This window comes from Lygodium microphyllum, chromosome 21 (assembly GCF_053477565.2).
Source record: "Lygodium microphyllum isolate KBCC chromosome 21, Lygodium_microphyllum_v1.1.10, whole genome shotgun sequence".
In the NCBI taxonomy this organism is placed as follows: Eukaryota; Viridiplantae; Streptophyta; class Polypodiopsida; order Schizaeales; family Lygodiaceae; genus Lygodium; species Lygodium microphyllum.
Window position 1 is genome coordinate 8,739,843 of NC_141155.1, and position 25,219 is coordinate 8,765,061.

The 25,219-nt window shown below is 45.2% G+C and overlaps 1 protein-coding gene across 2 annotated transcripts in view; it reads left to right on the forward strand.

Annotated features, from left to right (window-relative positions):
- Positions 1-25,219, forward strand: part of LOC148017722 (RNI-like superfamily protein) — a 195,190-nt gene that overhangs the window by 64,185 nt on the left and 105,786 nt on the right. For both annotated transcript variants that reach the window (XM_087662246.1, XM_087662247.1), the window contains exons 7-9: positions 18,196-18,258; positions 18,359-18,582; positions 19,535-19,652. In XM_087662246.1, the coding sequence (XP_087518372.1) occupies positions 18,196-18,258; positions 18,359-18,582; positions 19,535-19,652 (405 nt within the window). The remainder of the gene's footprint in view (positions 1-18,195; positions 18,259-18,358; positions 18,583-19,534; positions 19,653-25,219) is intronic.

Here is a 25,219-nt window from a genome sequence, read left to right on the forward strand (position 1 = left end):
TAGTCTTTATGTCCTGTCAAACTTCAGATTACTTGTTGAAAACTTCAGATTAGAGTGGCCTTAGCTTGGTTTAAGTGGCAGGAGAGAGAAAATGAAGGAAAAATGAGCTTGAAGGTAAGTGGCTATGGCTGTCCTGTCAAAACATGGACCAATGATTGGTAAATAAGCTCCCACGAGCTCCACAAGTCGAAGCAGCTCAAACTCTTTAAGATGGAGGATCCTCACTAATTGGTCTAACTCCCCCTAAGAGGGTTTGTACTCGTTTTGCCTGAGTTGAGAGATCTAAGCCTTCAAAGTGGTCGCTGTCAAAACTGCGCCCAGATTTGGGAAAATGCAAATGCCAGGCATGGTGTGCATCAATCTCCTTGATTTTTGTTCCAAGAAGTTGCGCCTGGACTTGAATAATAACTCTCGAGAAGAAAGATTGAAGAGATATGGCCCGGTTGATGAGATATGGCTGCTCCAACAGAGGTAGATAGGTGCTGTCGATAGACATAGTTATGGCAGTGACTTTGAAAAGAGGCAATGCTGAAGCTATAGTTGCCCAATCTCAATGATAGGTGCCAGGGAGGAGCTCTGGAAGCAGAGAAACACTTCTCGAGAAGAAAGTTGAGAGAGATTTGGCCTATGGAGAGAGATATGAAAGCTTTAAGCTGACAGGGTGCTGCTGGCTATAGCTGCCATGGAAGCTTCATTGAAGGTAGGAATGCAAAAGAAGTTGGAGATATGATCCAGTACTCAAACTGGGCTGAGCAGATATGGAAAGGAGCTAAGAGGAGTGAAAGGAGAGTTGGGCCATGCTCAGCTGAGCTCTGATACCATTTTAAAATACGCGGGATCTAGAGCATGGCTATGGCGGCTTGTAAGCATAGACTAAACTCATGACGACATTGACTGAAGACCACAATTGTTACACAAGTGAATTAGGTTCCAAGATGGAAGCTTGGACTCAAAAACACAATCTTGTGTAGGACTGACAAGTACAAGACTGACACTAATTGATAAAGAAAAGCATCATTATGTATTCATTCATCTATTAAAAGTAGTAGTCAATTACAATGCGTTATAGTTGTTGGATGGGTATAGTTTTTCCTTTCTGTGCATATGGGATTCCGGCAGCCTGTATGTCTTCATTCTGTCTCATATAAAGAGGCTACATTAGGTGTGATTGCTAATATCTCACCAGTGCCTTACATAAAGATGGGTGTCACTGATGAGATTTTTATAGACATTAAGGGTTTAGATACTGGCTATGCAATATGGGAGAAGTTGAAAACTACCTATGAGATCACCACACCTATTAATCAGGTGTATTTAATGCGCAAGTTGGTGAATATGCGGCTGGATGAGTCCAAGCCTACAGTTGAGCACTTGAGTGCACTTACTAGTATTTTAAATCAGGTCAAGGATGCTTATTTGGATTTTGATGATAAGTTAAGGGTGATCTTTCTAATCATGACATTGCCTAATTTCTGGGAAACCTTGGTAGTTTGTCTCGGTAATAACCCCAATCTCTCATATGATGGTATGAGGGGTTCAATCCTAAATGAAGAAATTAGACGTAAGTCTAGTGGAGAAGGCATCAACTCGGCTTGCAATGTTAGAGGCAGGGCTCAAAAGAAAAATGCAAATGTTGTACAGAGAAACAGACGCAAGAGCAAAGGAAAGGAAAGGAGTGATATTACTTGCTATTAGTCTGGTCGGAAGGGCCACAAGAAGCGTGATTGCAGGTACTACAAGAAGGAACAAGAGAGAAAGAAGAATGGGGGAGAGAAAAAGAAGAAAGAGGATAAGACAGATGTATCTGAGGTAGTTAGAGGCAAGGAAAAGGCCAATGTGGCCTCCAGTGTTGTCATAGAGGAGCTCTCGGATGCAAAGGCTGATATACTATGTGCAGTAGATTATGATGCCCTTGTATGTCACATGCAGGATATGCAAAGGCTGATGTACTATGTGCAATAGATTATGATACCCTTGTATGTCACATACAGGATATGCAGATTACCAAGGCTGATGTGATTGATGCACTTGTGCCAGTTGATGATGGTGTCTTCCAGACTTGGATTGTAGACTCTGGTGCCTCTTTCCATGTAACTCCTTGCTTGGAGTATTTTGCTATGTTCAATGCAGACAGTTATGGAAAAATATATCTTGGAAATAACCATGCTTGCAGCATTGATGGGATAGGCAATGTACACTTCTCTGTGGATTATGGGCAAGAGCTTGTGTTGAATGATGTCAGATATGTGCCTGGCATCAAGAAGAGTTTACTATCTGTTGGACAGCTTGACTTGCATGGTTACACTACACTGTTTGGTGGTGGTTTGTGGAAATTGATAAAGGGTTCCATGCTAATTGCAAAAGAAACCAAGAAGGGCACTTTGTATTGTCCGCACTGTAAAGCTTTGAATGGCAAGTTTCTTGCAGTTGCTGAAATTGGCTGTCATTTGGAGTTGTGGCACGAGATTAGGCCATATGAGCTAGAAAGGACTTGATGTCCTTACCTCTTTGAAGAGGGCTGATGGAAAAGGCTCTAAAGTTGATTTTTGTAATGACCGTTAGTTTGGAATGGAAATGAAAAATTCCCTTTACTTAGGTATCTCCCGTAAGTCCAATGTCTTGGACTTAGTGCATTCTGATGTATGTAGTATGCTTGTGAAATCGTTGGGTGGTGCTCTGCATATTTTATCACTTTTATTGATGATTGTTTCAGAAAGATTTGGGTTTATTTGTTGAAATAGAAAAGTGAAGTGTTTGCTGTTTTCAAACCTTTTCATGCATTTGTGACCACTAAGACAGGTAGAAAATTGAAATGCTTGAGAACTGATAATGGGGGTGAGTTCATATCTATCGAGTTTAAGTTTTTTTGTGACTTGCATGGAATCAAGAGGGAGCTTACAACTCCTTATAGCCCTTTTTCCAATGGTGTGGATTGAAAGATACAATAGGACTTTATATGAAAGAGTGTGGTGCATGCTATCCATTGCTAATCTCCCTGATGAATTTTGGGGAGAGGCACTTAAAACCGCGGTTCACATTTGCAACTGCTCTCCAAACAGGTCCTTAAATAATGGCATCCTTGAGGAGGTTTGGTTTGGCAAATCGGCCTCATATGACCATTTACGGATATTCGGTTGTGATGCTTTTGTGCATTTTAGAGATGAGCTGAGTAAACTTGACCCAAAATCCACCAAAGGCATTTTCATGGGCTATGGTGATGAGGGTGAATTTGGCTATAGAGTGTGGTTACCATTGTCCAAGAAAATTGTTCATAGTTGTAATATTGTGGTTAATGAGGCAAAGTTATTGAAAAGTACTTTAGCCTCTGATGAAGACATGAAAAAGATCAAATTTCAGAATTTGCAGCCACCTATTACTTCAAATGATGAGTCTCATTATGTTGTACCATAAGCTGAAATTGATGATCAGCCGGTTATTTTTGAGCTAGATGATGTAGGTGCTGGAAGTGAGTGAAAATGAATAGCATACTGAAAATGGCTTACAACAGCCAATAAATGCTGAAAATAACATGCTTCTAGATGTAGATCCGATTCTTGAGAATGTAGATCATTGGGTACTCAGGTCTACACGCTTAACAAGGTAGCGACATAGGTATGACCCCTCTTTGCACTATCTGATGCTTACATATGAGGGTGAGCCTCTTACATATAAAGAGGCCAAGTCATGCAAATTTAGTAGTAAGTGGGAGCTAGCTACGCATAAAGATATTAAATCTTTGTATGCTAATGATACTTGGGATCTTGTGTCGTTGCCGAAAGGAAGAAAGCCTTTTCCAAATCAATGGGTTTACTTGGGATCTTGTGTCTTTGCCGAAAGGAAGAAAACCTTTTCCAAACCAATGGGTTTACAAAATAAAAACAGTTGATGGGAAACGCAAGTACAGGGCAAGACTGGTTGCCAAAGGGTATGCACAGAAGGAAGGGATTGACTTCCAAGAGGTCTTCTCCCACCTGTTGTGAAGATGACCACTCTACGCGTGCTTTTTGTTGTCACTACTGTATTGGATTTAGAGTTGTACCAAATGAATGTGAAAACAACTTTTTTGCATGGTGACATTGATGAGGAGATCTACATGAAACAACTTGAGGGCTTTGTAGTTCCTGGAAAAGAGTAGTTGGTGTGTAGGCTAAAATGTAGCTTGTATGGGCTGAAGCAAGCACCACGGCAGTGGTACAAAAAGTTTGACACTTTTATGCTCTCTCATGGGTTTACATGCAGCCATGCAGATCATTGTTTGTACATGCAAAAGGATACAAATGGCAACCCCATCATACTTGTTTTGTATGTGGATGATATGTTGCTAGCTGGGAAAAGAAAAACTAGCTTCGATGCTCTCAAAGATCAATTGAAATCAGCTTTCTCCATGAAAGATTTGGGGAATGAAAAGCATATATTGGGCATGAGGATTCGCAGGATAGAATATAGAAATTACTGTTCTTATCTCAAGAGAAGTACATTTCTGTCGCACTCACTCACTTGCACTCTTCTCCAATGCAAATCTTCATGCTTCCTCTATCCGCACTCACAACACATTCTTACCAACATGGAGACACAGAGCTAGTGGCTTCTCTCCTGAGGTGGAGTTTCGGGCAATATGAGCACACCTTGTCCATTGTTCTTCCTTACAGGTTTCCTTTCAATATGAGCACCTTTTTGGGCTTAAGAGGGGTGTTTGAGCAGCCAGAGTCATTTAAGTGCATTGTATTACATCAATCCCTATTTTGGTCTCGATTTATAGGCATGAAAAGGTTTTATTTGTATCTAGGTGCCACCCAAGACAGCCGTGGTGCCACCCTAGACAGTTCATTGCATAGGGGATGGACATTCATCCACCTTGATTCTCTCAATCATTCATCTCATTCATTCTTCGTCTCTTCTCTTCAATGCTTGGTATATGTTGCCTATTGGAGCTGCTATTGCTGCATCAATCTTTTGGAGCTTATTGCTGCGGTCCATATTATCTGGAGCTGCCATCTACATTAGTTGGCTGCCACCCAGTCTGTCGGCCAGCCTGAGGATTTTTCCCCACCAATGTGTCCACCTTCAGCTGCTGTCATACGTGCATTTTTGCAGCAGACAGCTCTGCATTGTTATTCTCTTCAGCAGGCAGCTGCTTTACTATGTCGGCAACCTGATTTACAGGGTGGACAGACCTGTATTTTGCAGTCTTAGCAGCCACCCAGCTTCACATGTCTGCTCGGCAGTCATTGACAACAGCTGACCATGGGTTTACTGTTTTTTGCCTTGATTCCACCTGCTATAGCTGTGTTTGTTCTTTAGCAAGCCGCTTTGTTGGTCTTCTTGCTTCAGAGTATACTTCTACCACTGGTTATCATCAGCTTCCTCTTCGTCTCTCTCTCCATCCATGGCCTTCTCTCTGATGAAATGGTAGTGGACTTCAATATGCTTCATCCTTGCATGGCAGACTAGGTTCTTTGCCAACATAATGCTGTTAATGTTATCACAATACATAATAACTCCATCTATTTGTATCTCCATATCACTCCCCTCAAGCTTAGAATGAGCTTGCACCAAGAGCATGGACCAACATTGAAGCACATTCCCTTTTAAGAACATGGATGCCTTTCAAATCTTTGAGGATTCGGTGAAGTTACCTCCCAAATAGGTTGCATCAAATTGTTGAATAAAGCCAAAGCTTTCAGCCTATCTTGTACTCGAGTGAAGGCCTCAAACTTTACCACTGCTGTAGTTACATCATGACCAGCACTATAAGAAGCATTTGCATGACATGCACTCATTCCTTGAGCCCCAAAAGCACTAGGGGCCATACATGCCACTTTGTGCCCCGGGTATCTTGCCAATGCTGCCATAGATTGGGTTATGCATATTACCAACCATACCGGAATGCATTGGGCCTTGCACACCATGCATTGGTTGCTGCATATCATAAGGGGTTGTGCTGTACATTCTTATATGTGGTCCTTGATTGACCATACCATGGAAAATAGTGCCTTTATCGAAATATCCCGACTTCCCCACTTTCATGTATACATGGCTGCCCAAAACCCATTGGATTGGCACTACCATGATGGCTTCGCATTTGCATGTCAAATCCCACTGGTACCATTTGCTTTTGCTCATCACTAATCTTTGATGCATCTTTAGGTTGTGGTGGCTATTCTTTGGGAGCTTCTTGTTGCCCAAATGCCTTTGAAGATGACATCTTCTTGCCCTTGCTAACCTTTTTGGAAGAATTTAAAAATCTCTACAATCTTAGACCAATTAGACAAACATGTTAGCTATTGCCTTGAAGCGAGCCTTCAACTGGTCATCGTATTCTTCACCTCCTTGCTGGTCATTAGTATCTTGGTGCCTCGGGACTTGCTTCTTGGTCTACAATTGCCTTTTTTTTGCTGTCCATGATGTAAGCTTGTTTTGAGATTAGACATTGCATTTTTCCCTTCATTATGTGCATTTTCAGGATGAGATGCATTGTCACTAGTTGGTCCCATCTCACTGTATGAAGACATTCTTGCTAGTGCTTAGCTGAACACAATTTCAGCCCTAAAGTAAAGCTTGTGACTTGCAATTTGGTGCCTCAGGCCCACCAAGTCAAGGTAATTGATGGTGTCTTGGCAATGGAACCACGGAAACAGCCTTCCTCCTCAGAGAGGGTGGTAGTAACTTGATTAATCAATAATTACAACACTCAATTAAAGCATATAAGCTGAATACACAACTTACCACTAAATCTTGGACGATGGATAGCTTGTTGGTCCCAAAACTGATGCCCCATCATGGTATTTCTTTATCTTTTATTGTAAATGGATAGAGTACATTGAGATTCTTTAATCTCCTTCATTGATCCAAGTGACCCTCTTGCTGTCATAAATGACCAGCAAGCTTTCAAACCAATTTGCCCCTTGGTTTGCATAGAGATTGGCCTTCAATTGTGCTTCTTGGGTAACAAATTCAGGCCCAAATGTTTGCTGGCTGAATGACCACCTGAATCTCTTGAAATTGCTTCAATTTCAATGATTGAAATTCAAGTCGCTAGGCTTCAATTTTGAGCACGCTTCCCGAGGTGGTTGTTTGACCCTAATTTTAATTGTAAATTAGGGTCCATAGCAAAGATTAGTCAAGATATCCACCTCTAATGGTTGATTTTGCTAGAAATTATCGAGGAAGAATAGGGATAGATTGGAGAATGAGAGAGAATAGTGAGGAGAGAGAAAATTTTGAATTTTGTCATGAGAAACATGAGAAAATCAGCTCTCAGCTGCCTTGTTTAGACACCAATGGAAGTTGTCATAGACTGCCAAGACCTTCCAAAACTACTCTCACCTGGAGCTAGATGTTGTCACCTACATCCATAGGGCCTTGAACTATATTCGCCTAGTGTAGAAGCCTTCCCTCATGGCTGCGGGTCTCCAATAGCAGATGCCTTGATCACATAGCCTCTCTCTAGTTGGTGCACTACAGAATGATCCTCTCTCTCTCTCTCTCACTCTCTTTTGTGAAGATAATTGAATTAAGTAGTAAATATTTACATCAGACCATCAGGTGAGCATTGAAAATAACAGACATGAAGGGAAGTCTACACAGACGGTTAGACAAAACTTTCACTACATTTGCTAGAAGCTACAAGAGGCTAGACCTAGGTCTTCTTGACGAAACGCTTGCTTCGGATGTTCGTGCATTACCATGCACTTGGGAGGAATACAAACTTATGACCACTAAAGTCCCCAAAATTGCTGCCGAACTGATAGCAAACGACGAAATCTCGAAGGATCAAGCTGCCCTCAGAAGACTTATCACTTCGTATCGTAAGCCTCCTCGTTCTGCTCCTGAACAGGAGTTGCACGAGCTCACGTAGATGGCAAGCTCACATTCCACATTCTTGCAGCAGTGGTTTACGCTAAGGATCCAATGGGAGAAAAAAGGTTGTCGAATAATGACCAATGCTGAGCAACGCAGGGCAGTTAAAACTATCGAATATGACCCCACTTATGTGGCACCTATCTCGTTTAGGGTCTTGGCCATCACCCGTAATCAGCATTTGGACGACCATGTGCTCGCCCACCCCTACATTGACCAATTCCTCACCGAAGAGGAATTACATGTTGCCACTTAGGGCTAATTAAATGGTGGAGGTCAAAATTTGGCACTATGTACCATCTAGTATCTGTCTAGTATAGCTTATTATAACTTTTGCCTTTGGCACTAATTGATATGTTGGGGTCGCAAGTTCCACACTGTGAAATAAATGACTTATACTTCACATGTGCAAGTCACATTTGTACATTTGATTAACATTTAATCAAATGCTAAGCAAAGCATCAAAATTTCACGTCCTTGTGATTGCCCTCCCCCCCATATAGTTTACCGATATTCTAGATATCACTTTTCTAGAGAGACAAGGGTTATCTACTTAGGGGAGGTCTTTAGATTTCTTTACGATTTCTACCTCCACATTGTAATTACTTGTGCTCACACAAGAATTTGATGAAGCCTTACATGCAACAACATGTGCAACTTTTCCAGATATACATTCACACAGCTCCCTCCCTATGGGTTGGTGTCTGGAAAGAGCTGATATGATAATGAGTATTGTGAGAATAGATTTTCCTTCATTTGGGTTGGTGTTTGCAAAGAGAGGTAGTTTTGGGATCCACTACTTAGAGTCAGCCACAAGTATTGTTTAGATACGGTACACAATCGAAGAGCGAGTTTTCTTAGCTCAATTGGCGATAGACTTGTAATGGTTGTTTTTGAGCCAAGATTCTAGGGAGCCATTTCAACTTTTTTAGAGAGCACTATGTGGCCACAACTATTACATGTCTTGATGCATTAGGGTAGTATGTAGTCAACCTTTACACTATAGGAGATCAGCCTTCTCATCGTCCCTCGGAACTTTGTCCATAGACAATTACCTTCTTCTATAGAGCATGTGTAAGGCATGGGATCATGATGGCTTGGTAGCCAAGAAACCTACTATATGCTAGAAATATGGTGGCTAGACATCTTTTACTACTATGCCAATTCTCAAGGTAGGGTGCTCCTATCTTGCCTGGTAAGTATTAGACTATCATGATTAGCCACACATTCACCAAATTAGAGGTCTCCATTCTTGAGCACTAGTTGAGTTGATAGGTAGAGAGAGGAGGCCTTGGAGCACAAGGATAGACTAGATTTAGGAGAGGTTTTTTGACACTGGATCATGTCTTTACACTTAGAGCTATTATTGAGGAGGATAGATCTCATGGGAGACAGAGCTGCTGCTGCTTTGTGGATTTCTGCAAGAATTTGGGGGATCGTGATAGTAAATGAGAGGGTGATTGGTAGAGTATAATTATTTAAGGCTTTACCAGCTCTTTTTTACTCCATCATTGGCATGAAATAGGGATATTCTCTTTCACCAACATTATTTGGATTCTACATTGATGAGATTTTTGACTATATCTCTGGGGTAGGGGATAGAGAAGCTTAGCTGGCAAGTACTTGGGTACGCCTCTTGTTATATGCAGATGATAGTGTGTTGATAGAGAAGCTTAGCTGGCAAGTACATAGGTACCCCTCTTGTTATACACAGATGAAAGTGTGTTGATAGCTAACTCTCCATAGGTTTTACAAAGACATTTGGATGCACTATACTCATATGCACAAGATAGTGGGCTTTAGTTAACCTTGTTATATGCAGATGATAGTGTGTTGATAGAGAAGCTTAGCTAGCAAGTACCTAGGTACCCCTCTTGTTATATGCGGATGATAGTGTGTTGATAGCTGACTCTCCATAGGTTTTACAAAGACATTTGGATGCACTATACTCATATGCACAAGGCAGTGGGCTTTAGTTAACCTTGGTAAAACCAAGGTTATGGTTTTCAATAGCAGCTCACAAAGGGTGAGGAGATCAATACTGGTATTTGCTTACGGGGAGGAGAAGATTGAGTATGTAGATTCTTACACATATCTAGGAGTCTTATTCATAGGGTCCGGTTTCTCTTTGAAGAAGGCAACAAAGACTAGATTCACGTGGATATATATCATTGGGTGGTCTGAAGAGGATGTGCTCATGTGTGCAGCTCCAAGAGCCCAATATTGAGTAAGGTTATTTGATACATTGGTCACATCTAGAGAATTATATGGAGTATAAATATGGGGGCATGACCTTGGCCAGTGTAGTCGATCAGGGTGCACATACGATGGTTGGAGATTGATGGAGGGGCCCTTTGTGTCCATGATTTGCAAGATGATTGGATGTAAGGATTTAGATCCCCATGAGATTGCTAGAGCTGAGTTGGGGGCTCCTTGGATTATCATCGAGGCTTTTACCAGATTGATATCAGTCATACTGCTTGTGGGAGCTACCTAGACATTGATATGCATGAGTGACCCTTGAGTCCTTACAACGACTTGCTACTGAGGGCGACACTTCATGTTGGTATTGCCGAAATGTGGTCATGGTTTGAGTTACATGGCTTTAACATGGAAAGACTACCACCTTTTTAGCACTCTTTCAATGTACCGTCTCTCACTTTGAGCCACTCAGAGATTCACAAAATCATCATATATGATCTTATATAGCTCGAACAGTTAGGATGAAGATGGCTTTTTACCACGATAATTTCCTCCACACTATAGATAATGGCTTTATCTTGTACCCTTTGAATGCTTTTAGCTGTCTTTTTCAATGCTTACCACCTTGTAGAGTCATCTAAATGGCGACGACAAGAATGTATACTTGTTAACAAGGAAATTTTGAAAAAACTCCCTGCCATCGTGATGCAACGCTGCCCCCCCATTTCGATTGTCGACTGTGCCGGATCCCTCTTCCCCCCGCTTGCCCTCCGCCCCCCGCCCCCTTTCGGTAGCATAGCAGCATGATAGGTAGGTTCCCAGCAGGGACGCACAATGGAAATCTCTGGTCAGAAGCTAGTGCATCCTGCGAGTGCCCCCCAGTCAAACACCTTGTGCATCATCCTCTTCGAGAAACAACTCTAAGCCGTTTGTGCCACAGAGCTGGAGTTGAAAGAAACAACAATCTTTGGTCAGGATGTTGGAAACTCCCCATCGAGGCCCTAGTTGCGGGATTGGCTCCACTCCACGTTGTGCATTGGCACAGTGTAGATTGTGAAGGCAGTCCTCATGGGCCGAGGGATCTTCATGGTTCGACTCACCTCTACGGATGCAGCTCGTGAGTTAGTGGAGGTCATCTACATGATTCCTTGGTATGGCGGCTTCACTGTGGAGTCATTTGCGGTCCACAACAAATTTCTTAGACACCCAGTCACTTTACTTTTCCCCAGACTAGCGGTAGAGTACCGCCGGTTAGTGGAGGACTTTGGACGACTCTTCGGCATAGTTCTCCTTGCCTCCTTCGCTGATGCAGTGAGAGGTGCAGGAGTCCCAAAGGTACGAGTGGCCGTGAAAGACACAAAGAGCATCCCAAAGTTCGTGGAGATCGAGGCAGGAGGTCACTCCTTTAGGCAGTAGGTCATTTTGACTGGGCAACCATGGCAATGCCTACGCTGCCACGACTTAGGGCATCAGGCAGCAGATTGTATGCATTTTGGAGCCAAGGTGGCTCCGCCGACAGGCTCTTAGGTGGATGCTAACGACTTCACACGGGTCCAGAGACGATAGAGAGGGCGACAACAGGGGGGCCGTAGCCAGCTTCTCAGACGTAGCCCTGACAGCAGGGAGCAGGAGGGCGAGCGATGCCCCCTCGGCAGTGCACTGCGCAACCCCCCATGCCCGCCCCAATTGGCAGGACCGCAGTCGCCCACAGCCACCGCCCGGGCCATAGACTACCCCACTGCCCGCGCTACAACCCCCCCCACCAACCCCCGCCTCCCTCACCTCTTAGGATCCCCCCACTAACCCTGGCCCACAGTCCCCCCCTTCCAGGGCCAGCAGCCTCCCCCACACTTGCCACATACTTCCCACCATCCCTCGATCCTCTTTCCGCCCACCAACCCCCCTGCCGAGCACCCCCCTGATCCGCACCTGTTTCAGTTGATCCCTCCTAGACCCACACCCCTCCTCCCACAGGGGGCGATGAGCCACACATGCCCACATCCTCCTCGCACCAGTAGTGTTTCCCCTCCCACACAGCCATCAGCTCATTTGCCCTTGCCGCCCGTCACACTTTCGCGAGACATGCACAGTTGTTGCCGCATGAGTTCTTCCGCTGTGGCCATGGTCCTACCTGAGAGTCACGGAGTGCGGAGAGTTTTCACTAGCTCTAAAGGTAGGGATCTTTGTGGTTTGTAAGTCAAGGAGGGGCAAGGGTCCATCTACTAGCACCATCGGATGGACCAAACTATGCTTTTCTCCTTAAGTCCTTTCACTCCGGGGATTGGACGATGACACAGATTGAGGAGGAGTTGAAGAGTCAGGTGGCGGACCACATCTTCAGTGGATGGGAGAAGAAGGACTAGCAGTATTTGCACAACAGTGGCCTGGTCGCATGATGGGCATTAACTGGTGGGCTAGAGTTGAGGTACCACACTTGAGCATGATCTTTCGAGCCCCCCTACAATGGAGATTTGCGAGGGATGTGATCGAGTGGCCCCTAGCATAGGTGGCCCGTTTCTACCAGTGTACAAAGCCACGACTCTTAGCATGGCTCATAGATGCATTGATAGTACCACTTGGAGCATCTATCACCCGTTTGGTTTGGCCGAGGGCCACCATGGGGGACTGGAGTTTGCCATCCAGACTTGCGACAAAGCGTAACTTGCATACCCCATAGTTTTTCCTCCTCATCAGTAGTCTCCACACCGAATAGATGCTTGTTCCGTTAGTCGCAAGTTTCCCTATGAGCTTACACCTTGTATCTTGGAATGTGAATAGTGTCCACTACAGTGGGGCACAAGCTCACTCCCACCCAGGCCCAGCAGGTAGGGAAGGTACTCCCAGGCAGCTTACACACCTACTGGGAGCACGTGATAGGTGCCCACTGCAAGAGTGGAGATGTATGCACCTCTATTGGTCCGAGTCTCACTCCCTATGTACGAGACCACGAGATGATAGTGGCAGGGAGGGTTCTATGGATCAGATTGGATATTGGGGATTCGTGCCTTGGAATCCTCAATGTCTATGCCCCTACAGGGGTTAGGGCATGAAGCATGTTCTGGGTGGAGATTGCGGATGGACTCCCAAAGGTGGACTCCTAGATCGTTGGAGGAGATTTCAACAACCTGGAAGCTTTGGAGGACCAACAGGGCAGAGGCAGAATCTACGACGGCATGGCTAGGGAGGAGCAAGAGGCATGGGAGGTCTTTCTACTGGGCAGTAGGAGCACGCGATGCTTGGAGAGACCCTGCCTTCCACAAGAGGGAGAGGTCGTCGGAATTCTCTTGGTGATACAGGCAGCTAGGTGGAGTCCTGTAGGAGTGGTTGGACAAGTTTTATGTGGGAGAGTGGGGAGGCTCTCGTGGAGGCGAGATGGGGAGTTGGTAGGCACCACGTGGTCTAATCATTGCTCAGTTCTCCTGACACTAGGTCCCCCAGCATCTACCCTGGACACACGATCCTGTCGGATCCCTGACTCGATTTGTAGGAGGGAGAAGGTGACGAGACAGATAGAGGAAGTTTGGACCAAGGAGTGGGACAGGTGGGACCAGATCGCAGAGGAGGTTGCAAAGGCCCTAGCCGAGTCAAGCAGAATTTGCCAAGAGGCAGCCATACAGGCCAGGCAACAGAGGTCGGAGGAGGAGAGAGCACTTTGGTGGGACCTTGCAGCAACGCAGAGATTATTATAGGACGCACCAGGGGATCCCACCCTCCATGCTGATGAGGTGCGCATGCGAGCAGCCATTGCTTGCCTAGAGGACAAGGGCTCGAAGTTTTCTTTCTGCACCTCAGCAGCTTTCTGGGCGCGGAAGGGAGATACGATGTGCAGGGAGTTTTTCCAGGTGCACCAGCCTCACTCCTTAGGAGAGCCGATACGTAGCCTTTGAGATCAATATGGGAGGACTCGTTCTAACCGAGACGAGGTGATGGAAATTGCCACCGACTACTATAGTCGCCTGTTCCAGCAGGAGATAGCCTCAGCTAGGGGGTAGCAATGTAGACAGCAGGTCTGGGATTACATCCCGTCCCTCGTCTTAGATGAGATGGGACGCTCCCGCCTAGCCTCCTTCATAGAGAAGGAACTAGAGGAGGCTTTCCATACACAGGACGGGCAGAAATACCCGGGAGAGGATGGCCTCTCTAGGGCCTTCTTCACTACCTACTGGGAAGGAGACTGGTTGGAGCTTTCTTAGTGGAGACCGATCACATTATTGCCAGTGGGGCTGATAAGGCACTGGCAAAGATGATTGGTAGGCGACTACACCCCGTGCTTCTAGACATCATCCATGACACACAGATAGGCTTTGTCCAGGATAGGAGCTTCTTTTGCAATGTATTCACCTTCTTTGAGGCGATAGAGTGGGCTCAGCACAGTGGGCAAAGACTGGCCGTACTACTCTTGGATTTTGAGAAAGCTTATGACAGGGTGGACTGGGAGTTCTTAGAGGGCACCATGGAGAGGTTCGGTTTCCCTTGGGCTTGGATTCATGGGGTCTCCGCACTCTATAGATTGGCCACCGGTAGGGTTCTCATAGGTGGTAGGCGTGGGGAGGAGTTTCGGCTGGAGAGATTGGTACACCACGGCTACTCCTTGGCCCTGTACTTGTTCCTACTCTTTGTAGAGGTGATGTTCCATTTCCTGATGTCACGTGTGAGCGGATTACGCGGCCTTCGACCTTGAGTGAGAGAGGAGACTGAGTTGTTAGTCTCAAGAGTATGCAGATGACACAACACTATACATAGAGGACGATGAGCTGATGCTGGAGAGAGTGAGGGTGGCTCTTGAGGTGTTTTGTCTTGCAGCGGGAGCGAAAATCAACCAGCGAAAGTTGGTTGGTTTCCTCACAGACCCGGACTCTAGTACGGGGTGGGGTGTCCACTTGGGAACTAGATGGGTGAGGAGAGATCATCTGGTATGTAGGGTTCTAGGTGGGACTTGACATCACTCCTGCCCAACAATTTCTTCCTGTCCTTGTCCACTTGGGAACTAGATGGGTGAGGAGAGATCATCTGGTATGTAGGGTTCTAGGTGGGACTTGACATCACTCCTGCCCAACAATTTCTTCCTGTCCTTGATTCTATTCAGAGGAAGCTAACCTACTGGAGCAGGGCTCGCCTATCACTAGCCGGCCGAGTGGTTAACCAGGTCCTCCTAGCGACGGCCTGGTAGATCACCTCGTGCTCGTACTTCTCTTCATCATGCGTAGTGCAGCTTCGCCGCTAGTGCGGAACTTCCTTTGGTTAGGGTCTAGATGGTTCCAGGGATTCGAGGGCCAAGGTGGTGTGGGCGACCATCATATGGCATCGGTCAGAGGGAGGGCTTGGGATCATAGATCCAGAGTGTCAGAGTATGGCCCTCTTGGGCAAGCTAGTTGTCTGCGACCTCACACTCGGCGGGTAGACGTGGAAGGTTTTATTACAAGAGGGTCTTCAGGATTGTATACCGAGGCTTGGCTTGGAGTGGAGGCCGTCCCTGAGATGGATCTTCACGTTAGCCCAGATCAAACCCCCCCCCAAAAGATCACCTTTCCTACGCAGCTTACTCTGCGTGTGGCAGGGCCTCCGTAAGGCCCTAATCTAGAGCCCTCCCAGGCTGCGAGGAGGAGATAGATCGGGAAGGGACACAGATTGGCGAGCGCCGCCACATCCAGTGGGTTGGTTGGGAGGCCGCCCAGCTCGTACCATTAGGACATGGCGGGAGGTGTACAGGATGGCGGACGAGGAGGTGCTTCAGCGAGTATCAGGCTGCTAGAGAGGAGTGGAGTTGAGGAGAAGGGAGATAGAGGGAGCAATACCTCTAGAGTGGCTTGCTCCCCCGATACAAGAGCCAATAGAGCCCGGGGAGGTATGGGCCGGTAGGTTTTCACTAGTAGGTACCCCCCTATAGGTGGCAAGTAGAGTAGGCGGTGCCCCGCAGGGGATATCTTCACCGTTCAGGAGGGTGGACATTTGGCCCTTGATAGAGGGCAGCAGGATGAGGGGATAGTTGTCCTTTCGTGGAGGAGGATTTGGGAGGTGGGCCTTCACGGGAAGACATGGCAACTGGACCCCTATGTTTTCTGGAAGGAGCTGAAGGTGTGGCGCCTTTGGATTTGGGAGCGGAGACCACTTGATGAGCCGGAGTGGGATCCAGGCGAGTGGCTATGGCCGGCCATTGCAATCGCTAAGAAGCCACTGAGGTTCTTGGAGTACACTGCCAGGATTGGTAGACACGTTCTAATGTAGAAGGATATGGATTGGGCACCATCACGTAGCAAGCACTGGGCGGAGCACAACATCACGGAGCCGTTCCGACGGACCTTCTGGTTGCCTATGGGATAGCTGGAGGCCGAGGAGGGTATCATATTGCTTAGGGCTGGTGGCACATGGAGGCTTGGCGGTGGGAAGTTGGCTTGCTCAGATGCAGGAGGGGGGAGGTTGTAAGTGCTGCACATAGCAGCCTTTGGAAACCCCCAAGCAGTGCCTTCGGTCATGTTAGGAGGCGCAGCTTGTGTGGAGAGGAGCATGCCGCATCCTTTGCCGTAAAGGACCCAGCCTTGGATGTATCTCATGGGAAGCTTTCTGTTGGCAGGTAGTGAGCCAGGGCCGTCACCTTTTGTACGAGGCCAGGATGCAGGACACGATATTCATTATCGAGGTAGGGCCGTGCGCAGTGGTCGGTTTGGAGGCTCTACCCATCCGACAGGCACTGGAGCCCACAGCAGACTGCTATGAGGTATGGGAGATCATAGGGAGTCTTACTGGATGGCATATCCGGAAGGCGCGGTGTCAGGAGGCTTTCAGCCGAGAGAGACTTTCAGTACAGGCAACCTTAGCGGAGCTCTAGACCTCCATCATCCACTCCCTCCGCGTGCGATGGGACTAGGTGCAGGGCGAGTCCAGGGCTCGTCAGGAGCTTTGTTGTCATTTCATGCGTACTTTGGGCGGCCAGGACCTATTTTTCGTGATGCAGGCAGGTAGCCCCGGATGGTGATACAACCCCCCTCCATGGCTTCTTGCCCCCATCCCCCCTAGACTGCCTTGAGAGGCTTGTATACATGATGTATTTGTGAGTTTGCATCAGCTCCAGCTAGTCTGTTGAGCATGAGCACTCCGTTGTAATCAGTTTTTTGAGTAATGTAATCAGCCACATTTTACTTGCCAAAAAAAAAAAAGTTAACGAGTTGGCCAAGGTATAAAAAAATTAAGAAGACTATTACAATGCTTAAACTAGGACATCCAATTTCCTATGAGGAGATGGTCACCATTCTTGTGGATGAGGAACCACAAAAAGTAGTCATAGGGGAATTTACAAAAACATTTAGTTCAGATGAAAACAAGTAAGCCAATGTCACTACTACAAAAGAATCTGTCATACGATTGACTAGTGTTTCAAGAAAAAAGGGAAACAACAATAGACATGCAAACCTTGTTGCCATTGCTTCTTACACTGACAGTGATGATGATGTGCCTGCATCAACTACAAAAACGTCATGACAATCACTACTGGATCATTGTCCCTTGAGAATGATAAATGCGAGTATGATTATGCCTTTAAATCTCATTTTTCGTTTAAATAATAGTATGTCATACTTTCCCTGGACCCAAAATCTGAAATGAAAATTTGTAAAAGTATTTGTTTCCTTTTAGATTCTAATGGCTTATTTTTTTCAAGGGGGATTTGTAACTAATTTCTGTAGAATCTAAGTTGAGTCAGAGATATATACTTGGGTTTTGGACCCCTGCTCATGTACACTATGCTTGTGTGCCAAGCTGGCCTTTGATCCGCCTCATGTGTACCTCTGAATCATGTCCAACGTTGGGTCCTTGAGCTTGTTGCTAGACAATGCAGTTTTCTATATCTAGTTACAAATTTGTTTTATGGAAGTCTTAATGTAAAGTGATCCCTGTCCAGGGACTATCATGAAAAGAAATCCCTGTCGGGGGACCATCTTTTCTTTTTGAACAAAAAAGCATTGGGCATGTAGAATGAGGGTTTACCTTGAGATCTCAGTTTAAGGGCTCTGTATATCCTTTAAAGTTCTTTTTTTTGTTTTTTTTTTTGGGGGGGGGAAGAGCATAAAATTGACCTATATCTAATCTCATAGTAACCATCTACTTGTAGTGGTATATAAATTTTTTGATGATTTGCAGGATCTCTTAAGTTGTGCTAGGCTGAAACATGTAACCTTTACCAATGTTGCAACTGCTGGTCAAGTAAGCACATCATTTTTGTGGCTAATGCATATGTTTACGTGTCTTGATATTTTGCAAGAATTTGTTGTTATTTTTGTGTGGCCTGCTTCATCGCAAGTAGGTGGAGGTGCTCTGCGGGTTACTCATGCAGAGTAAGGAGTGCCTACAAGTTCTGCGGTTCCATCACTGTAAATTTTCGCACATGATGATGCCAACAATCTACAATTCCCTGATGGGAGGGGGACACAGGCATCAACTACTTCACCTTTTCATTCTGTCGTCAAGTAACATGTTCCAGGACGAAGAAGCTCCTCTCTACTTCAGTCGCTTTGTCAATGCTGGAAGGTAGTCCACTCCTAAAATCATATATTTGTTGTTTATAGAGTTGCTATGATCTGTTAAAGCAAATGAGATTTTTAGGCATAGAACCTAAAGTAAGTATGATTTTTAGGCATAGATCCTTTTGGTGGTTAAAGTGCTGAAACAGCTACATTAGTTTGAAAAAACTACAGATAAGGTCAAAAAATTTGATTTAACTCCCTATGTTGGATGTTAACGTATATTCAACTTGGTGAAAATATTTCTTTACCTTGACAGTGCTGCCAGGCTGCCTGCTCTAACGTGTTGTTATCTTGTACAAGGTGTTCTTTTTTTTGTTCTTTTCACCTTTGTTTTTTTTTCTTTTGTTTTTTGAGAGGGGGGGGGGGGGGGTCGGACAATCTGCTCAGGTGGCATGTGAGTGTGATGTGCTTGTTCTCTTTGAGAAGAAATAAAGGTCCTTAATCACTAATATGAAACATTGCTTCTCAGTGCTCCATCCTTCTGTGGTGAAGAGTCATTAACTACTTTAATCAGCCACTCACCATTCGGTCATTAATTTTGTAAAATTTTGTGATTGGGTCATTGTTGGGGGCATCTTGCGACTTGTCTAGGTGATCTTTATTCTCCTACAATCATACATTATGTCTATGAATTTATTGCCTCGCATGCATATTTGCAGTATAAAAGCTGTGAAATCAGCCCTAAACAAGTTTCATCTAGTGAGACAGACTCTAAAGATTCTTATTGTGACAATTTGTTAGTCTTTGAACATGCTTTGAACTTTAGAGAATGTACCTTACAGAGTTTGTAATTTTTGAAAGCCAATTTTCAGGCTTTTACAATGGCATATGTTCTATCTAGGGCTGTATACATTGTGTTCAATTTGGGTGTCTTTCTTATTTTAACTGGAGTTTTACATTCTTCTGCTCTTCAAATTGGTTTTTATGTACCAAAACTGATTTACTAGTTGTGCCAGTCATCTGCAATCAATTGTGCTGGTTGACAATCAAATAAGCTGGTTGACTGCATCAAAATTATTTTCTGCCATTTTTGAAGTCTCTCAGTTATTGCTTCTTCGGGTCACTGAAAATGAGGTAGGTGCTATGATTTGGGCAGTAGAATGTTCAGATTGTGCTTTAACAATACTTTGACACCTCTTGCTTAATGCTCCTCTGGCTCACTGAAAATGTCATGATTTTGGCAATTAGATATTTAAATTATGTTTGCTCATAATCTTTGTTAAAGTGTAGTTACATAGTGATTTCTCAGGTGCTCCATCACTTGCGTTGGGCTTTCTTCTTTGATGTCTGCTATGAATAGAGTTAACTGATGAGTTCTTTTGCAAACTGTGGCCTAGAGAAGCATATGGGATGCATTTATGAACATTCTGCTATTCAAGGGGTGGTTAAATATCAAGAAAGGGAAATAATACGTACAAATTCTTTTCATCGAAGGGCATACCCTACATTAGAGGATCTAAATTTGAACGTGAAAAAAGGTTCTTTGTAAGTAATGGTCTCTTATCTCCATGTAAGTAATGTGCTCTTATCTCCAAAATGATAGCTTCTTCAATGGCTCTCGCCTGGATGAAGAATCCCCTAACAATGAGCCTTTTCTACTAAGGTTCAGCTTTAGAAATCTGGGTCAATGTTTGCCAAATTATATCCAGATTAATAAACATTGTTTTATGAATGCCAATCAATAGAAGAGTGTATAGAAATGGTAATGATACAAAGGGGACCAAAGCCTTCATGTCTCGAGGACTAGGGAAGAGGTGAGTTGAGAACAAGTGTCAGAAATGCCAGGAACAGTTTTGAGAGTGTGTTGTACCTGAGACATGTGAAAGATGCGGGATCTAGAGCATGGCAAAGGCGGAAGCTTTGGAGGATGGAAGATAAAGATACTACTCATGTTGACATGACAATGTAGACAACTATTACACAAGTGAATTAGGTTTCAAGATTGAGACTTGAACTCATAAACACAATCTTGTGTAGGACTGACAATGACACAGACACTTGACAGAAAGAGATAAGTACTATTGCATTATCATCATATGAAAGTGATAGTCAAGTACATCATTATATAGGATTGCTTGGTAGCACACTACATCCACTGTGCCTATGGGATCTGTCTCTCTTTCTAGAATGAACTGCATCTCCCTAGCCTAGCTGTTCCATACAAAGGGGCATACATAGGGTGTGATTGGCAGATTCTCAACAAGACAGATTCAAAACGTAGCAGCAGTTTTGCATGTCTGATTCCAAGAAGAATATCAACTGACAACAAAATCAAATACCTTTTTTAAAGCCCTTGTAAATTATCCCAAGTATTATATCCATTGGACTCTAAAGAAGCTTTAAGGCTTTATGCTCATTCATTAGGGGGGCAGTTCAATCATGCAATGCTAACAATCAGCACAGTGTACCCTTGACAAAGAATTGAGAATGCAAAGGTAGATTAGGGTTTCCTTGATCAATTAATGGTTCACAAGAACCTGAGTATCAAATCATGGTATGTTAATTAGTTATAGAAGCTGCCAAAACTAGCAGATACTAAAGATAATAACTGACAAAAATAGTAACAGAAGCTCAAAATGCTAAAATTTGGTTGGAGAGGACTGATGTAGAAGCTGGAAAAATACAATAATAATTTTTGACATTATTTTAGGCTTTGGCACTGCTGAAAGTAGGGCTTCACAAATAGTTTTCATGTTCCATAAAGTTGGTTGGCAAACAATATTCAATGTACAATCATAGCATCGTGTGCACTTGTGTGCAAATTATATAAATTGCATGTAAAATCAATTGTCTTGCAGGTAAACTGAGAGTTGCATATGCTCTGTCTAACCTGTGGGTACACCTGTGAATTGTGGGACAGCTGTATATTGTAAATGTAAATCTGATGAGTAAGTTGTGACAACCTACGGATATTGTAGTGGGCAGGAAAAGAAAAGAAAAGGGCTGAAGGCACCGGCCTATGTAACCCTACACAAAAATGTGAAAATGAATGGAATAGTTCATCCTTGTGTGTGAACAAGTAAGTTAATGTGTGAAAATGTTGGATAAGTGATTTCATTAATGAAATAACATTTAGTATAAATTAACCCATAATGACTAAAAGACAGAAAAACATGCATATTTTAAATCAAGCTATTTAATGTTTGAGATAGAAAAAAAAAATGGCGTAGACGCGTTTGTGTTGAAAACTTAGTCACTCCATAATTTTATATGTTAATCAGACAACGCATTAGTCATCACAGGCAGGAAATAGGGCAAAATTACTTTTGGGTTAATAATGGGGGTGGGGAGGGAGAGCACTCCTTTTTTTTTTGTTGGGGGGGGGGGAGAAAGAAATGAAGATATATTAACATTTTTGGAGGCTGAAAACATGCTATGAGAGAAAACTGTGTACAATGGTAATAGTCCTTGGATATCAAAGTGTGATGTGAATGGTAATGAGTGATATATAGTGCAGAGCAGAGTGTAAAGTGATGTACATACAACTCCCACATAGGGATACATAAAAAAAAGGGGGGGCAGGTGGTGGGTTTGCATGGAGCACTACATGACTTGATGTGTAACTGAGTAATGACACAATGACACGGTGTGGTGCCATCCTGCCTAGCATATCCTACATCCCTGATGATAGAGTATATGGGTAGCATTTGAAATGGACCCTAACTCTATCATGTGTTACTTGTGTCACCAATGGATCTTCATCATCTCTGTAGGGTAGTCATTGTGTATTACCCTTGCACCCTTGGTTGGTCTCTAATCTCCTTTGCTCTTGGAAGTACCACCTCTCTCTATGTAGATGCAATGTATGTGGCTGTTGTCTGGACAGAATCAGTGACAGTCTGTCTCCTCTTTGTAGGGTGCCTGATTGGAGCAATGATTACGCTGGAACCTCTAGATCTCTAGTAGGAAGTGGTCCAAGTATAGTTGGTCTAGGAACTCTATGACTAGTCTCTGGGAGGTATCTCATTCGGACTTTACTATAGGCCTTGCATCTACAGATGTAGGGCTCCTCACTCTTCACCCTTGGTTGGTCTCTAATCTCCTTTGCTCTTGGAAGTACCACCTCTCTCTATGTAGATGCAATGTATGTGGCTGTTGTCTGGACAGAATCAGTGACAAGCAGCTGTCTGTCTCCTCTTTGTAGGCTGCCTGATTGGAGCAATGATTATGCTGGAACCTCTAGATCTCTAGTAGGAAGTGGTCCAAGTATAGTTGGTCCAGAAACTCTATGACTAGTCTCCGGGAGGTATCTCATTCGGAATTTACTATAGGCCTTGCATCTACAGATGTAGGGCTTTTCACTCTTCACCCCCTTCCAACATAATCTGCGAATCCTCTCAACTCTAGGAATGTGGGCTGCTCTCCTTGTCTTGATCTCGAGCTGATGAGAGGAGACCCTAAGATGACCAATGGTTACTCGCATCTCATGTTGCATGCATATGTCTAGGTATCTAGGTCTCTCAATGAACCATCCGCCATGGTCCTCATGAAGTGGTCCTTGTAGGATGACAACTTTAGGGGGAGGGGATGCTAGGGTGAGCTCCATGTATGCTGTATATGCAATTGATAGAGATCTTGTCACATGACCATGTTTCTCTCAGTGTGAGAGAGGTGTATTGAGGGAGAGTGAAGGTCATACTGGAAGGGTGGGGAGGTGGCCCATGTTGGTTCCATATCTTGTGAACCATTGCTCTATCTATGCATTTTCTTTTTTGCAAGTAAAATGTGGCTGATTATATAACTCAAAAAAACTGATTACAACGGAATGTTCATGCTCAACAGACAAGCTGGAGCTGATGCAAAGTCACAAATACATCATGTATACAAGCCTCTCAAGGTGGTCTGGGGGGGATGGGGGCAAGAAGCCATTGGGGGGGGGGCGTGTATCGCCAACTGGGGTTGCTTGCCTACATCATGAAAAACAGGTCTTGGCAGCCCCAAATGCGCATGAAATGACAACGCAGCTCCTGATGAGCCCTGGACTCGCCCTGCACGTGATCCCATCGCCATCGCTCGTGGAGGGAGTGGATGATGGAGGTCTAGAGCTCTGCTAAGGTCGCCTGTACTGATAGTCTCTCTCCACCGAAAGCCTCCTAACACTGCGCCTTCCAGATTTGCCATCCAGTAAGGCTCCCTATGATCTCCCATACCTCCTAGAGGTCTCTGTGGGCTCCAGTACTACCTGTCGGATGGGTAGAGCCTCCAAACCGACCAGTGCGCACGACCGTGCCTCGATAATGAATATTGTGTCCTGCATCGCGGTCTCATACAAAAGGTGACGGCCCTGGCTAACTGCATGCCAACAGAAAGCTCCCCGTGAGATACATCCAAGGCTGGGTGCTATACGGAGAAGGATGCGGCAAGCTCCTCTTCATACAAGCTGTGCCTCCTCACATGACCAAAGGTAGTGCTTTGGGGTTTCTAGAGGCTACTATGTGCAGCGCTTACAACCTCCCTTCTTCTACATCTGGGCAAGCCAACTTCCCACTGCCAAGCCTCCATGTGCCACCGTCCATAAGAAATACGACATCCTTCTCGGCCTCTAGCTATGCCATAGGCGGCGCTAGAAGGTCCTTCGGAAAGACTCCGTGATGTTGTGCTCTGCCCAGTGCTTGCTACGTGACGGCGCCCAATCCATATCCTCCTGCATCAGTACGTGTCTGCCAATCCTAGTAGTGTACTCTAGGAACCTGGGTGGCTTCTTGGCGACCGCCGTGGCCAGCCATACCCACTCTCTTAGATCCCACTGCAGCTCATTAAGTGGTTTGCCCTCCTAGATCCAAAGGCGCTACTCCTTGAACTCCTCCCAGAAGACATAGGGGTCCAATCGCCATGTCTCCTCTGAAGGCCCACCACCCGAATCCTTGTCCATAAGAGGGCGGCTATCCCCTCATCGTGCTGCCCTTTGTTAAGGGCTAGACATCTCCCCTCATGCACTGTGAAGAACGTCCCGTGTGGGGCGTCGACCACTCTACTTGCCACCTGTAGGGGGATGCCTGTTGGTGAGAACCTAGCTGCCCATACCTCCCCAAGCTCTATCGGCTCTCGTATCAGAGGAGCAAGCCACTCTAGAGCTATTGCTACATCTATCTCCCTTCTCCTTAACTCCACTCCCCTTTAACAGCCTGATACTCGCTGCAGTACCTCCTCGTCCACCATAGCCTGATACTCGCTGCACTACCTCCTCGTCCGCCATCCTGTACACATCCTGCCATGTCCTGATGGTACGAGCCGGGCCGGCCTCCCATCCAGCTCATTCGATGTGGGGGCGCTCACTGATTTGTGCTGCTTTCTGATCTTTGACGTGGGGGTTCCAGATCACCGACTGACGGTCTATCTCCTCCTGGCAGCCTTGGGGGCTTTGTATTAGGGCCTTACGGAGGCCCTGCCACACGCGGAGTAGGCTGTGTAGGAAAGGTAATCTGGAGGGGGGTGATCTAGGCTGACATGAAGATCCATCTTAAGGACGGCCTCCACTCACCGCCCAGCCTCAGTCTATAGTCGTAAAGGCCCTTCTGCAATAGGACCTTCTAGGTTTGCTGGCCTGGTGTGAGGCCGCGGACAACTAGCTTGCCCAAGAGAGCCATACTCTGATATTTTGGGTCTATGATATTGAGCCCTCCCTCTGACCGATGCCGTAT